Below are 13,320 nucleotides of genomic sequence, written 5' to 3'. Positions count from 1 at the left end.
GCATGGGGATAGTCGGGAGGCGTGCTGTGTCGTTGTCTCTGCTGCTGCAGTCTGTGAACGTTCCGGGGCGGAGTGTATATTTGGGGAGTGGAGTCGAGGTCGAGTCCATGGATGGGCTGGACGTGTTGGGGGATGGTAGGGTTACGTTGGCTGTGGGTGGGTTGTGGTGTGCTGCGTCGAGCATGACGTGGTGTGCGTGGTTAGACTGTGTTCCATATGCCTTCAGCTAGTTTATATGGAACCACGCAGTCTTACCGTTGGGGTACTTTATTTTATACACGGAAGGGCTTACTTTATCCGCAATGGAATACGGGCCCAAGAATGTGCTGGGGTTATATATAGAGAGCATAACTTGCTGTCCTATACTGTACTCAGTCGCATGCACTGTTTTGTCGAAACAAGCCTTGCTCTGTTTCTTTCTGGTGCCCAATTTTACTGCGGCTGCTAGCTGAGCCGTTTTAACATTTTCAACTAATTGCTCCACTGCTTTCTCGTGTGTGAGGGCCGTCACTTCGGGGCTGGTCAAGTCTAAACCTAATAAATATTCTGTGCCTTTCATGGGGCGTCCGGTCGTGAGAGTGTGTGGGGTGTAACCTGTGGAAGTAGAAATTGTGTTACGCAAAAACATCAGCGCAAAAGGGAGGGCTGAGTCCCAAGTGATGTTGTTCTGCTGGACCATTTTTCTGAGGGTGGATTTTAGGGTCCGATTCATGCGCTCCAAGATACCACTCAACTGTGGGTGGTATGCTCTGTGGAATTTTTGCGTGATGCCAAATATCGCGAGGACGTTCTGCATGACACGTCCTGTAAAATGGGAGCCTTGGTCGGATTCAATGCTGCGGGGGAGTCCCCATCTTGTAAAGATGTGGTGGGTCAAAATCTTGGCTGTGGTTTTTGCAGTGTTTGTGTGGGCTGGGAATGCTTCCACCCATTTTGTAAATGTGTCAATTACCACAAGTACGTATTTATAGCCATTCCTGCAATTGGGCAATGGTCCTATAAAATCGATCTGGAGGTTAGTCCAGGGCCATTAACGGGTCGGGTGTGGCTGAGTTGAGCCTTTTTGGCCTATCTGTCCGGATTATTCTGGGGACAGATAAGACAATTCTCGATGTAATGGTTTACATCTTCCTTTAAATTCGGCCACCAATAAAGCTGCTTGAGATGGGCTGTAGTGGGATCGATTCCCTGATGTCCATGACCGTGATGGAATAAACAAATCAGTTGATTCCTGTCCTGTTCGGGAACCACATAAAGGGTGTCTTTTAACACCACACCGTCATGTGTGATCAGTGCATTTCTAAACCTCTCTGAGGGAGCTGGATATTTTCTTTTTACAATCTCCCTGAGATTGCTATCCTGCTTCTGGGCCTCCACTAGATCCTCAATCTTTGTCTGTGAGACCTGAACTGCATTCACTGGTGTGCTTTCGGGGGGTGTCCAAAGGTATCCATGCCTGGAACCTGCTTTAGCCAGTGCGTCGGCTTTCACATTTCCAGGGGGGGGAGGAACAATGGTGACTGCGGACTTTGATTATGCCAAAAGTCCTGTTCTGTGCGCTCTCTAAAATGTGACGGAGCAATGGGGCTGAGGAGAGGGGTTTTCCGTCTGCGGAAACAAATCCTCTTGCTTTCCACAGGGGCAGAAATTCCGTGAGGCTGTTGCAGACATAGAGGCTGTCTGAGTATATGTCTGCTGGGCTGGGGAAGGAATCTGGGTGTTCAACTATATATGCGATGGCCGCGAGCTCTGCTGCCTGCGCGCCTAAGTGGCATGGAAGTTTTAACGATATTTCCTCGAGGGCGCGTCCTCGACATAGATACCGCAACCTGTTATGCGCTTCCCATCCAAGACTGTGGAAGATCCATCCACATAGATCTTTATGGGCTCACACGTGTCCGTGTGCGGGGTGCTCTGGGTTGAACTATCTATCTTTCTGGGGGGGGTTTTAGCGATCAAGGGGCCTGTGTCGTGGTGTGGAGAGATAATTTCGCATTCATTGGGGGTTCCGGGGTACTGTACGTTGTCGGCTAAATAGGTGTGCGTCTTTGTCCTTTTAACAGTGATGTCCCGTCCCTGCAAAAGAAGGGTCCATCTAGCTGCTCTAATCTGGCTGAGTACCGTCCTTGAGTCCTCCGTCCAGTAAAAGTTGGGTGGGGGTGTGTTTGGTGAGAATTGTAATGGGTTTCAGTCCGGTAATATATGAAAAATACTGCACTGCCCAAAATACTGCGAGCAGGCTGAAAATCCCTGCTCCACAGCATCTAAAATTCTGGAGGCATAAGCTACGGGCCTTAACTGGTCGTGCCGTTCCTGGAGGAGCATGACCGAAAGGGTGCGGTCTGTGGTCGCTACCTCTGGCGTAAGGGGAAAGCTGGTCTGGAACTTGTAGTGCGGGGGCGGCTATGAGTGCCTGTTTCAATGCATCCACAGCATCCGTATGCTGCGGAAGCCATCCCCAGGGGGCTCCTTTCTTTAGGCGGTCTGAGAGGGGTGCTGCCTTGCTGATGAAACCGTCAATGTGGTTTCGGCAGTAGCCAACCAGTCCTAAAAAACGACCGGAGGGCTGAAACGTTCTGGGGAAGGGGCAATTTAGCAATCGAGTCAATCCTTTTATGCTCGATCTCGCGTTTACCATGTGTGATAATTGTTCCCAAATATATCACTTTATCTGCCAAAATCTGGGCCTTTTTGGGGTTGCCTTTACAACCGATTGAGTGTAAGAGTTCCAGAAATTCGGACAGAAGCTCAATGTACTCTTCCTTGGTGTCTGTCTGCAGTAGTAGGTCGTCTACGTACTGGACCAGACATTCGGGGCGAGAGAATTTGGTTAAACCATTTGCCAGCTGTCGGTGGAAAATGGAGGGGGAGTTGTGGAAGCCTTGTGGCAGGCATGACCACGTGTACTGCTGTGCTTTAAAGGAGAAGGCAAATCTGTACTGGCACGCCTTTGCCAATGGAATGGACCAGAATCCATTACTGACGTCCAAAACCGTAAAGAATCGGGAATTGAGTCCCTGCTTGAGCATGTTCTCGGGACTTGTTGCTCCTGTGGGGGCTGCTGCGGGGGTGATTTTGTTGAGTTCCCGGTAATCGATGGTCAGTTGCCATGACCCATCGGGCTTTCTCACTGGCCAAATCGGGGCATTATTAGTGGAGGCTACTGATCTAAGTACGCCCTGCTCTAATAAGCTTTCTATTGCCTTGGAGATTTCTCCCTCTGCCTCTTGGGGAAATCCATACAGTTTCTGGGGTGTAGGGTCAGGTCCTGTTATTTGTACGGAGCCAGTCATCCGTCCACAGTCGTGCTTGTGGGTCGCGAATGCTGCCCTGTTCTTTTGCAGATCTGCCCTAACCTGCTTGTCCGTACTAAACATGGTCGGGTTGAACCAAAATTCGCCTACGGCGCTAATTTTGTTCATGTACTCTCCTATGTTGAGCGTTGCAGGGACTCTTGTGGATTTTGCCATCTTCCAGACACTTGTTGACTGGAACAAATGAAAGGTTGTGGGAATTCATGAAATCGATTCCCAGAATATGTTCTGCTGTGTGGGGCAGGTCAACTAAAACTACGGGGTGCTTGGTGGTGATGTTACCGATTTGAATGGGTACAGGGGCTGTGATGTGTCCCTGCTGTGAGTGGCCTGTAAAGCCGCTGTGGGTGATGGTGGCTGTAGTGGGCCACGTGTCTTTTTGAAACAGGAGGAATTTATTGTGTCCCAGAGAAATTCGATGGGCTGTCCCCGAATTTTCGCTGCAACTACCGGTCATCCGGACCTATCCCAAAGGGTGTCGCAGACCCAACTAGGGGAGCCCGTACACCGTCAGTCCGTTCCGGTCAAGTTCGTCTGATCTGAACGGGCGCTAACGCTATGAATGGGCTCTGTCTTTTTCTGAATCAGAGTGCCCGTCTGCTGGGCTCTCTGTGGCTTTTTTGGGGCATTGCATTCTCTTGCGAAGTGTCCCAACTGTCCGCAGTTGTAACACTCCTGTGACTTGGGTGGGGGACTGTTCTTTCCCTCACCCATGCGGGGTCGTGGTGTGTGGTTATTACTGCCTGCATATCTGCGCTGGCCTGCTTTTCCTCGGTATTCTGGACTGTGGGTTTACTTTGAACAGATTGCTCCCAAGCCAGGGACAATCTTTTCACTACCCACTTCTCGTTATGGGCGTCCTCTGAGGGATCATAACTCGTGCAGGCTTTCTGTTCTGTTTCTGTGGCATGGGAGATAACGGTGCGGGTCCATTTGGCCATGTTCTCTGGGGACAAATGGGCACGGTCTAAGTCTCCAAAGACTGCTGCAAAGTGGATCCACAGGCGTCCAGCAAACGCTGTGGGGTGCTCGGATTTCTTTTGCCTACATTTGTTGAGGCCATCTACGGGGTCACCCCGGTTATACCCGATCGCATCCAGGATCGCGTTATGCATTTCTGCAAGGATGCCTCCTCCTACATTCTGTGGGTCGGGAAGGGCTGCTGCTACTGACGGGTCTAAACTTAAAACGGTGAGCTTTACATGCTCTCGCTCATCCAGGCCGTACATGGTCGCCTGATGTTTAACTGTGGCAAAGAAATGGTGGGGGTCTGAGGTGGGAGGAACGGTGTGATCTTATCGCACGCGTCCCATAATTGGGTCGCTGTTAAGGGGGTGGAATATAGAAATTCTGCATCGTCCGATGTGGCTGTGCGGTGGGTGGTTACTGGGTTCATTGGAGCTTGAACTATCTGCTGTGTGGGGGGTTGGGGCGCTTTTCTCTTTTGTGGCTTTCCCTGCGCACATGTTCTCTGAACATATCTCTGCGCTGTTTCATTCAATTTTTCCTAATCAAGGCCATCTCCCTGATCTAATTTTTCTCCAACATATGCAGCTCTGCAATCTGCTTCCGGCACTTTGTGTGATCTAGCCTGCTTTGTCTTTGTTCTGTGGTGGCAGCATGGATTGCTCTTAATGCTGCCTTGAGGTCACTACACTGTTTTTGTAATGCCTCTACCTGTTTTTCCGTTTCTTCTCGTACCAGGACTGCACGTTGCGTGTCCTGATAAGCCTTTTTGTATTGAGACTGGAAGCTGCTTAAGTGCGCCACAAAGACTGGTGAGCCCTTTTGGCGTCATCCATCTCTCCATCTTTTGCTGCCAACTTCCTTCTCAATTCTAAATTCTCCTTTTCTACCTCGCTTACATCGACCTTACTCATTCGATGTATGCCCTCAACTTCTTTCTGGTGCGTCCTAACGACCTCCTCTGTGCCTCGCAATTGTGCCAAGCAGGACACGATTGCCATCGGCTTGCGAGCTTTCCCGAAGCTCTTTTTGTGGATCTCGCTCAGGTTCTCCCATCAAGTATGTCCTATACACCCGGGACCTGATTCCTCGTTGTTCATTCCAAAGGGGCCATCCTTTCCCTTTGAGATATTTCCTGATCTCTTCCTCCCAAATGGGACATTGTCCCACTCCACTGATGCTGGTCGCTGCGACCGCAAATTCCTCTGGGTTCATTAGGCGCTGCATTGCCATCTTTCCTATCCGAATGCTTCTTTTAAATTTGGAACAGGGGAGCTAAGGCGGTGCTGTAAATACGGGTACGGCTTTCGCTACCTTCCGATCTACAAACTTCCGACAGTTTTGACGCAACGAAAAAATCTATCAATTCTACCTTATCGCCCTGTTAGTTACGCATGCATACACACACTTCCGAATTATAAGTATTGATCAGAACTGCTTGAACACTTGTGGTTTTCTGTTTCCAATTGGATCTCTAATTCAAATTCTTGGGTTCTCTCGGAGTGGTTTTCCACTTCTAGAACAGGTTCCGTCAGGATGTCGCCAAATAATGTTATAATAATAATACACAGTAATCACTATTCATGTACAAATTCTACGTCTAAGCTACTTCTACAGCTAATAGGCCAATACTTAACTTGGAACTAGCCCACCAGTTCAGGGAAACAAATGGCCTTTCGTTCGGGTTCTGAGCCTGCGGGATTCGTAGTTGGTACAGATTGGTAGCTAGGAGCGCCTATCTCGTAGCGAGCATTGAAGTAAGACTTACTGGATATCGGCGGCGGCTGAACCGGTCACTGTCAAGGGTTGGTTCGCGTTGCTGAGTGACCCGGTCAAGAAGAACGATTTGAACTTGGACTTAATTCTTATAGCCCCCAGGGGCTTCCCCCTTTCGGGGCGGACCCTGTACCTGGTTCCATGTGATTGGACTTTGTCCCAATCACTTGGTTCGATTTTCTCCAATGCTGGAGCGGTTCCCTGACCGATTGGCGGTCCTGAGGTGGTCGTTCACCTCCTTTTGTGTAGGCTTCTGCTGGCGCCACGGAGTCTGGTTTTGTTTTATGTGTCTAAGTGTTGCTCATTGTTCCCGGGGATTGCTCATTAGTATGCAGATGGCTGGTGTTTTGTTATGCTGATGGCTGCTGGTATCGATCTTGTCTGGCCTTTCCAGAGGTAAATACACAGTCAACCTGCAGCTGCTCGTTTTTGTCCTGTTGGCTGACTTTCCCATCAGCCTTTGCCGTTCGCCATTTTAAATCGGGAGTTAGCCATTTTAAGTGGCTACAAGCAGGAATCATATCAAGCTATTATACAACCAGAAATAATGCTTTCAGTTGTGCATCTGTAAAGGTTGGTGAGAGTCGTAGCTGATATGCCAAATTTCCTTCGTCTTCTGAGAAAGTAGAGTCGTTGGTGGGCTTTCTTAACTATACTGTCGGCATGGGGGGACCAAGATAGGTTGTTGGTAATCTGGACACCTAAAAACTTGACGCTCTCGACCCTTTCTGCTTCGTTCCCATTTATGTACGTAGGGGCATGTTTTCCTCTACGCTTCCTGAAATCGATGACAATATCCTTTGTTTTGTTGACATTGAGGGAGGGATTATTGTCGTCGCACCAGATTCTCTATCTCATTCCTGTACTCTGTCTCGTCATTGTTTGAAATCTGACCCACTACGGTGGTCATCAGCAAATTTGAATATCGAATTGGAAGGTAATTTAGCCACACAGTCGTAGGAGTATAAGGAGTAGAGTAGGGGGCTGAGGACACAGCCTTGTGGGGCATCAGTGTTGAGGATGATCGTGGAGGAGGTGTTGCCTATCCTTACTGATTGTGGTCTGTGAGTTAGGAAGTTCAGGATCCAGTCGCAGAGGGAGGAGCCGTTGCCCAGGCCATGGAGTTTGGACAGGTGTTTCACAGGAATAATAGGCTGAGCTGTAGTCAATAAATAGGAGTCTGAGATAGGTTACTTTGTTATCTAGGTATTCCAGTGTTGAGTGCAGGGCCAGAGTGATGGTGTCTGCTGTGGACCTGTTGCAGCGGTAGGCGAATTGTAGTGGATCAAGGCAATCTGGGAGGCTGGAGTTGATTTGTGCCATGACTAACCTATTGAAGCACTTCATAATGATGGAGGTCAGCCACTGGATGATTGTCATTAAGGCACGCTGCTTGGCTGCGAAGTACAGTGAAAAGTATTTTTCTGTGGCCATGGGAACGTACACAGTACGTACATAGACAAAAATAATGATCGCCAAAGTACATTGACAAACAGTGATTGGTCACAGTGCTAACAAGGGTCAAACAAAGCAAATACATGAGCAAGAGCAGCATAGGGCGTCATGAATAATGTTCTTACAGGGAAGAGACCAGTCGGACGGAGAGTCTCGTAGCTGTGGGGAAGAAGCTGTTCCGATATCTGGATGTGCGGCTCTTCAGACTTCTGTATCGTCTGCCTGATGGAAGGGTCTGGAAGAGGGCAAAGCCTGGGTGGGAGGAGTCTCTGACAATGTTGTCTGCCTTCCTGAGGCAGCGGGAGGTGTAGCCAGAATCAATGGGAGGATGGCAAGCTTGTGTGATGCATTGGGCTGAGTTCACAACATTCTGCAGTCCTTTGCGATCTTGGGCTGAGCAGTTGCAGTCCCAGCTGTGATGCAGCCAGATAGGATGCGTTCTGTGGCACATAGAACATAGAACGATACAGCGCAGTACAGGCCCTTCGGCCCACGATCTTGCACCGAAACAAAAGCCATCTAACCTACACTATGCCATTATCATCCATATGTTTATCCAATAAACTTTTAAATGCCCTCAATGTTGGCGAATTCACGACTGTTGCAGGTAGGGCATTCCACGCCTCACTACTCCTTGCGTAAAGAACCTACCTCTGACCTCTGTCCTATATCTATTACCCCTCAGTCTAAAGCTATGTCCCCTCGTGCCAGCCATTTCCATCCGCGGGAGAAGGCTCTCACTGTCCACCCTATCTAAACCCCTGATCATTTTGTATGCCTCTATTAAGTCTCCTCTTAACCTTCTTCTCTCCAACGAAAACAACCTCAAGTCCATCAGCCTTTCCTCATAAGATTTTCCCTCCATACCAGGCAACATCCTGGTAAATCTCCTCTGCACCCGCTCCAAAGCCTCCACGTCCTTCCTATAATGCGGTGATCAGAACTGTACGCAATACTCCAAATGCGGCCGAACCAGAGTTTTGTACAGCTGCAACATGACTTCCTGACTCCGGAACTCAATCCCTCTACCAATAAAGGCCAACACTCCATAGGCCTTCTTCACAACCCTATCAACCTGGGTGGCAACTTTCAGGGATCTATGTACATGGACACCTAGATCCCTCTGTTCATCCACACTTCCAAGAACTTTACCATTAGCCAAATATTCCGCATTCCTGTTATTCCTTCCAAAGTGAATCACCTCACACTTCTCTACATTAAACTCCATTTGCCACCTCTCAGCCCAGCTCTGCAGCTTATCTATATCCCTCTGTAACCTGCTACATCCTTCCACACTGTCGACAACACCACCGACTTTAGTGTCGTCTGCAAATTTACTCACCCACCCTTCTGCGCCTTCCTCTAGGTCATTGATAAAAATGACAAACAGCAACGGCCCCAGAACAGATCCTTGTGGTACGCCACTTGTAACTGAACTCCACTCTGAACATTTCCCATCAACCACCACCCTCTGTCTTTCAGCTAGCCAATTTCTGATCCACATCTCTAAATCACCCTCAATCCCCAGCCTCCATATTTTCTGCAATAGCCTACCGTAGGGAACCCTATCAAACGCTTTACTGAAATCCATATACACCACATCAACTGCTCTACCCTCGTCTACCTGTTCAGTCACCTTCTCGAAGAACTCGATAAGGTTTGTGAGGCATGACCTACCCTTCACAAAGCCATGCTGACTATCCCTGATCATATTATTCCTATCTAGATGATTATAAATCTTGTCTCTTATAATCCCCTCCAAGACTTTACCCACTACAGACGTGAGGCTCACCGGTCTATAGTTGCCGGGGTTGTCTCTGCTCCCCTTTTTTAACAAAGGGACCACATTTGCTATCCTCCAGTCCTCTGGCACTATCCCTGTAGCCAATGATGACATAAAAATCAAAGCCAAAGGTCCAGCAATCTCTTCCCTGGCCTCCCAGAGAATCCTAGGATAAATCCCATCAGGCCCTGGGGACTTATCTATTTTCAGCCTGTCCAGAATTGCCAACACCTCTTCCCTACGTACCTCAATGCCGTCTATTCTAATACCCTGGGTCTCAGCATTCTCCTCCACAACATTATCTTTTTCCTGAGTGAATACTGACGAAAAATATTCATTTAGTATCTCGCCTATCTCTTCAGACTCCACACACAACTTCCCATCCCTGTCCTTGACTGGTCCTACTCTTTCCCCAGTCATTCGCTTATTCCTGACATACCTATAGAAAGCTTTTGGGTTTTCCTTGATCCTACCTGCCAAATACTTCTCATGTCCCCTCCTTGCTCGTCTTAGCTCTCTCTTTAGATCCTTCCTCGCTACCTTGTAACTATCCATCGCCCCAACTGAAACTTCACACCTTATCTTCACATAGGCCTCCTGCTTCCTCTTAACAAGAGATTCCACTTCTTTGGTAAACCACGGTTCCCTCGCTCGACGCCTTCCTCCCTGCCTGACCGGTACAAACTTATCAAGAACACGCAGTAGCTGATCCTTGAACAAGCTCCACTTATCCAGTGAGCCCAACACTTGCAGCCTACTTCTCCACCCTATCCCCCCCAAGTCACGTCTAATGGCATCATAATTGCCCTTCCCCCAGCTATAACTCTTGCCCTGCGGTGTATACTTATCCCTTTCCATCATTAACGTAAACGTCACCGAATTGTGGTCACTGTCCCCAAAGTGCTCTCCTACCTCCAAATCCAACACCTGGCCTGGTTCATTGCCCAAAACCAAATCCAACGTAGCCTCGCCTCTTGTTGGCCTGTCAACATATTGTGCCAGGAAACCCTCCTGCACACACTGTACAAAAAACGACCCATCTAATGTACTCGAACTATATCTTTTCCAGTCAATATTTGGAAAGTTAAAGTCTCCCATAATAACTACCCTGTTACTTTTGCTCTTATCCAGGATCATCCTCGCCATCCTTTCCTCTACATCCCTAGAACTATTTGGAGGCCTATAGAAAACTCCCAACAGGGTGACCTCTCCTTTCCTGTTTCTAACCTCAGCCCATACTACCTCGGAAGATGAGTCCCCATCTAGCATCCTCTCCGCCACCGTAATACTGCTCTTGACTAGCAGCGCCACACCTCCCCCTCTTTTGCCTCCTTCTCTGTGCTTAGTAAAACACCTAAACCCCGCAACCTGCAACATCCATTCCTGTCCCCGCTCTATCCATGTCTCTGAAATGGCCACAACATCGAAGTCCCAGGTACCAACCCATGCTGCCAGTTCCCCTGCCTTATTTCGTATACTCCTGGCATTGAAGTAGACACACTTCAAACCACCTACCTGAACACTGGCCCCCTCCTGCGACGTCAAATCTGTGCTCCTGACCTCTATACTCTCATTCTCCCTTACCCTAAAACTACAATCCAGGTTCCCATGCCCCTGCTGCATTAGTTTAAACCCCCCCAAAGAGCACTAACAAATCTCCCCCCCCCCAAGATATTTGTGCCCCTCAGGTTCAGATGTAGACCATCCTGTCTGCAGAGGTCCCACCTTCCCCAGAAAGAGCCCCAGTTATCCAGAAATCTGAATCCCTCCCGCCTGCACCATCCCTGTAGCCATGTGTTTAATTGCTCTCGTTCCCTATTCCTCATCTCACTATCACGTGGCACGGGCAACAACCCAGAGATAACACCTCTGTTTGTCCTAGTTCTGAGCTTCCATCCTAGCTCCCTGAAAGTCTGCCTGACATCCTTGTCCCCTTTCCTACCTATGTCGTTAGTGCCAATGTGGACCACGACTTGGGGCTGCTCCCCATCCCCCTTAACGACCCGGAAAACACGATCCGAGACATCACGTACCCTTGCACCTGGGAGGCAACATACCAAACGTGAGTCTCTCACGCTCCCACAAAATCTCCTATCTGTGCCCCTGACTATCGAGTCCCCAATTACTAATGCTCTGCTCCTCTCCCCCCTTCCCTTCTGCGCAACAGGGACAGACTCCGTGCCAGAGGCCCGTACCCCATGGCTTACCCCTGGTAAGTCCCCCCCCCCACAAGTATCCAAAGCGGTATACTTGTTTCTCAGGGGAACGACCGCAGGGGATCCCTGCACTGACTGCTTCTTCCCAGTCCCTCTTACAGTTACCCATCTATCTCCAATCTTTGGTGTAACTAATTCCCTAAAGCTGCTATCTATGACCCCCTCTGCCTCCCGAATGATCCGAAGTTCTTCCAACTCCAGCTCAAGTTCCCTAACTCGGTCTTGGAGGAGCTGGAGATGGCAGCACTTCCTGCAGGTAAAATCAGCAGGGACACTAACGGCATCCCTCACCTCAAACCTCCTGCAGGTGGAACATTGCACTCCCTTCCCTGCCATCCCTCTAACTTTCTACCAAGATCTGGCTAACAACGAAATTAATTTTTTTAAATAATAATAATACAATATGGTACTTACCTCACACCAATGGGTTTTATTATTAGGTTAGAGAAGGAGGGTGGGTGGGAGACACAACACGTGTAGTGTCTCGGGTTTCCTCTCCACCAGAATTTATTGGTGAGGGACTTCCCAGAAGTCCGCAGGTCGAACTTCCTGTTCCCGCCTTAAACAATAAAATCTGTAGACGTTTGTGAGAGTCGATGCAGACATGCCGAATTTCTTTAGCTTTGGTAGGAAGTAGAAACTTTGTTGGGCTTTCTTGACTGTTGCATCAACTAGGCTCCTATCTGATGGGTCCCCACCCCTCAGCAGAGGAACTCATATTCCACAAGGCTTTCGGGAAAGCTAATCGGTCCTCCCGGTAGGTCTGGTGCAGTTAAGTTCCCAACCCCTCAGCGGGAGAGCTCATAATCCATGAGACTTCGGTCCCTCCCCGTAGGTCTTGTGCAGGTTATAAAAACATATAAAGCTGTAAATTTATAATTGTGTGCTGCACTCACTTTGCCAAAACACATTAGGATATTGATCCTTTTATGGAACTGCAACTACCTGTCCCACCTTTGCTCAGCTCCTTGGCAATCTCCTTTCTCCTCCAGTCCTCAGGGAACAGGACCTCCCTTTCTGAGCCCAAGCAGACTGAAGGAGCACCTCCAAGGAGGCCTCAGTGAATTGGGGATCAATTTTTGATCTGCCTTCATATCTTCCGGTAAAATGACAGTCATTATCTTCAGCATGTCTACAAACTCTATTCCTGCGTCACTGGCCATCCCATGCCCCTCCTTGGTGACCAAAAGGAAGGACATGCGAATCCTGTGCTTTTGTCTTCATTCCTTTTGTCATTTAAAGCTCCTGCAATTCCATTCTGTTCTTTCCTTTCTCCTACCATCATGCACCCCCAACAACTGCTAATGCTTAAAGCCTGTCAATCCTTTGTTTCTTCCTACTTCTAATGAAAGCTCAAATTGTAACTCTGTTTCTCTCTTCAGAAACACTTGCCTGACCTGCTGAGTATTTGCAGCATATTCTATTTATATTTCATTCGCACCATTAATAGTATTTTCCCTTCTATCTGAATGAAAGTTGTACTTTTAGAATGTCTGATAATGTACGTTATTATTGTTATTAATGATATTCTATAAAATACTGGGGATTTACCCTGATTCCTGTTTACTTTTCTTTCTCTCATCCCCAGTCTGTATGAAAACGGCCTCACAGATTCTGGTGCCAAGGATCTTGCCTCTGCTCTAGGGACTAAGGAGTCACTGACAAAAGTGTACCTGCAGGCAAACTCCTTCACAGACCAATCTGTCCCCGCTCTCCGTGACCTCATACTGACCTGCAGAAATCTAGATCTGATCGAGTGAGTGTTTATGTTTATTAAATGAAATATAAATGAAATGAAATAAATCGCTTA

General features: G+C 48.4%; 1 protein-coding gene across 7 annotated transcripts in view; it reads left to right on the top strand.

Annotated features, from left to right (window-relative positions):
- The window catches only part of LOC140410282 (NACHT, LRR and PYD domains-containing protein 3-like), a 193,457-nt gene that overhangs the window by 174,305 nt on the left and 5,832 nt on the right, over window positions 1-13,320 (top strand). For all 7 annotated transcript variants that reach the window (XM_072498254.1, XM_072498253.1, XM_072498250.1 and 4 more), the window contains one exon: window positions 13,099-13,266. In XM_072498254.1, the coding sequence (XP_072354355.1) occupies window positions 13,099-13,266 (168 nt within the window). The remainder of the gene's footprint in view (window positions 1-13,098; window positions 13,267-13,320) is intronic.

This window comes from Scyliorhinus torazame, chromosome 4, assembly GCF_047496885.1.
Source record: "Scyliorhinus torazame isolate Kashiwa2021f chromosome 4, sScyTor2.1, whole genome shotgun sequence".
Lineage (NCBI taxonomy): Eukaryota > Metazoa > Chordata > Chondrichthyes > Carcharhiniformes > Scyliorhinidae > Scyliorhinus > Scyliorhinus torazame.
The sequence above is the reverse complement of the archived record's forward strand: the minus strand, read 5'-3'. Positions and strand labels throughout refer to the sequence as shown.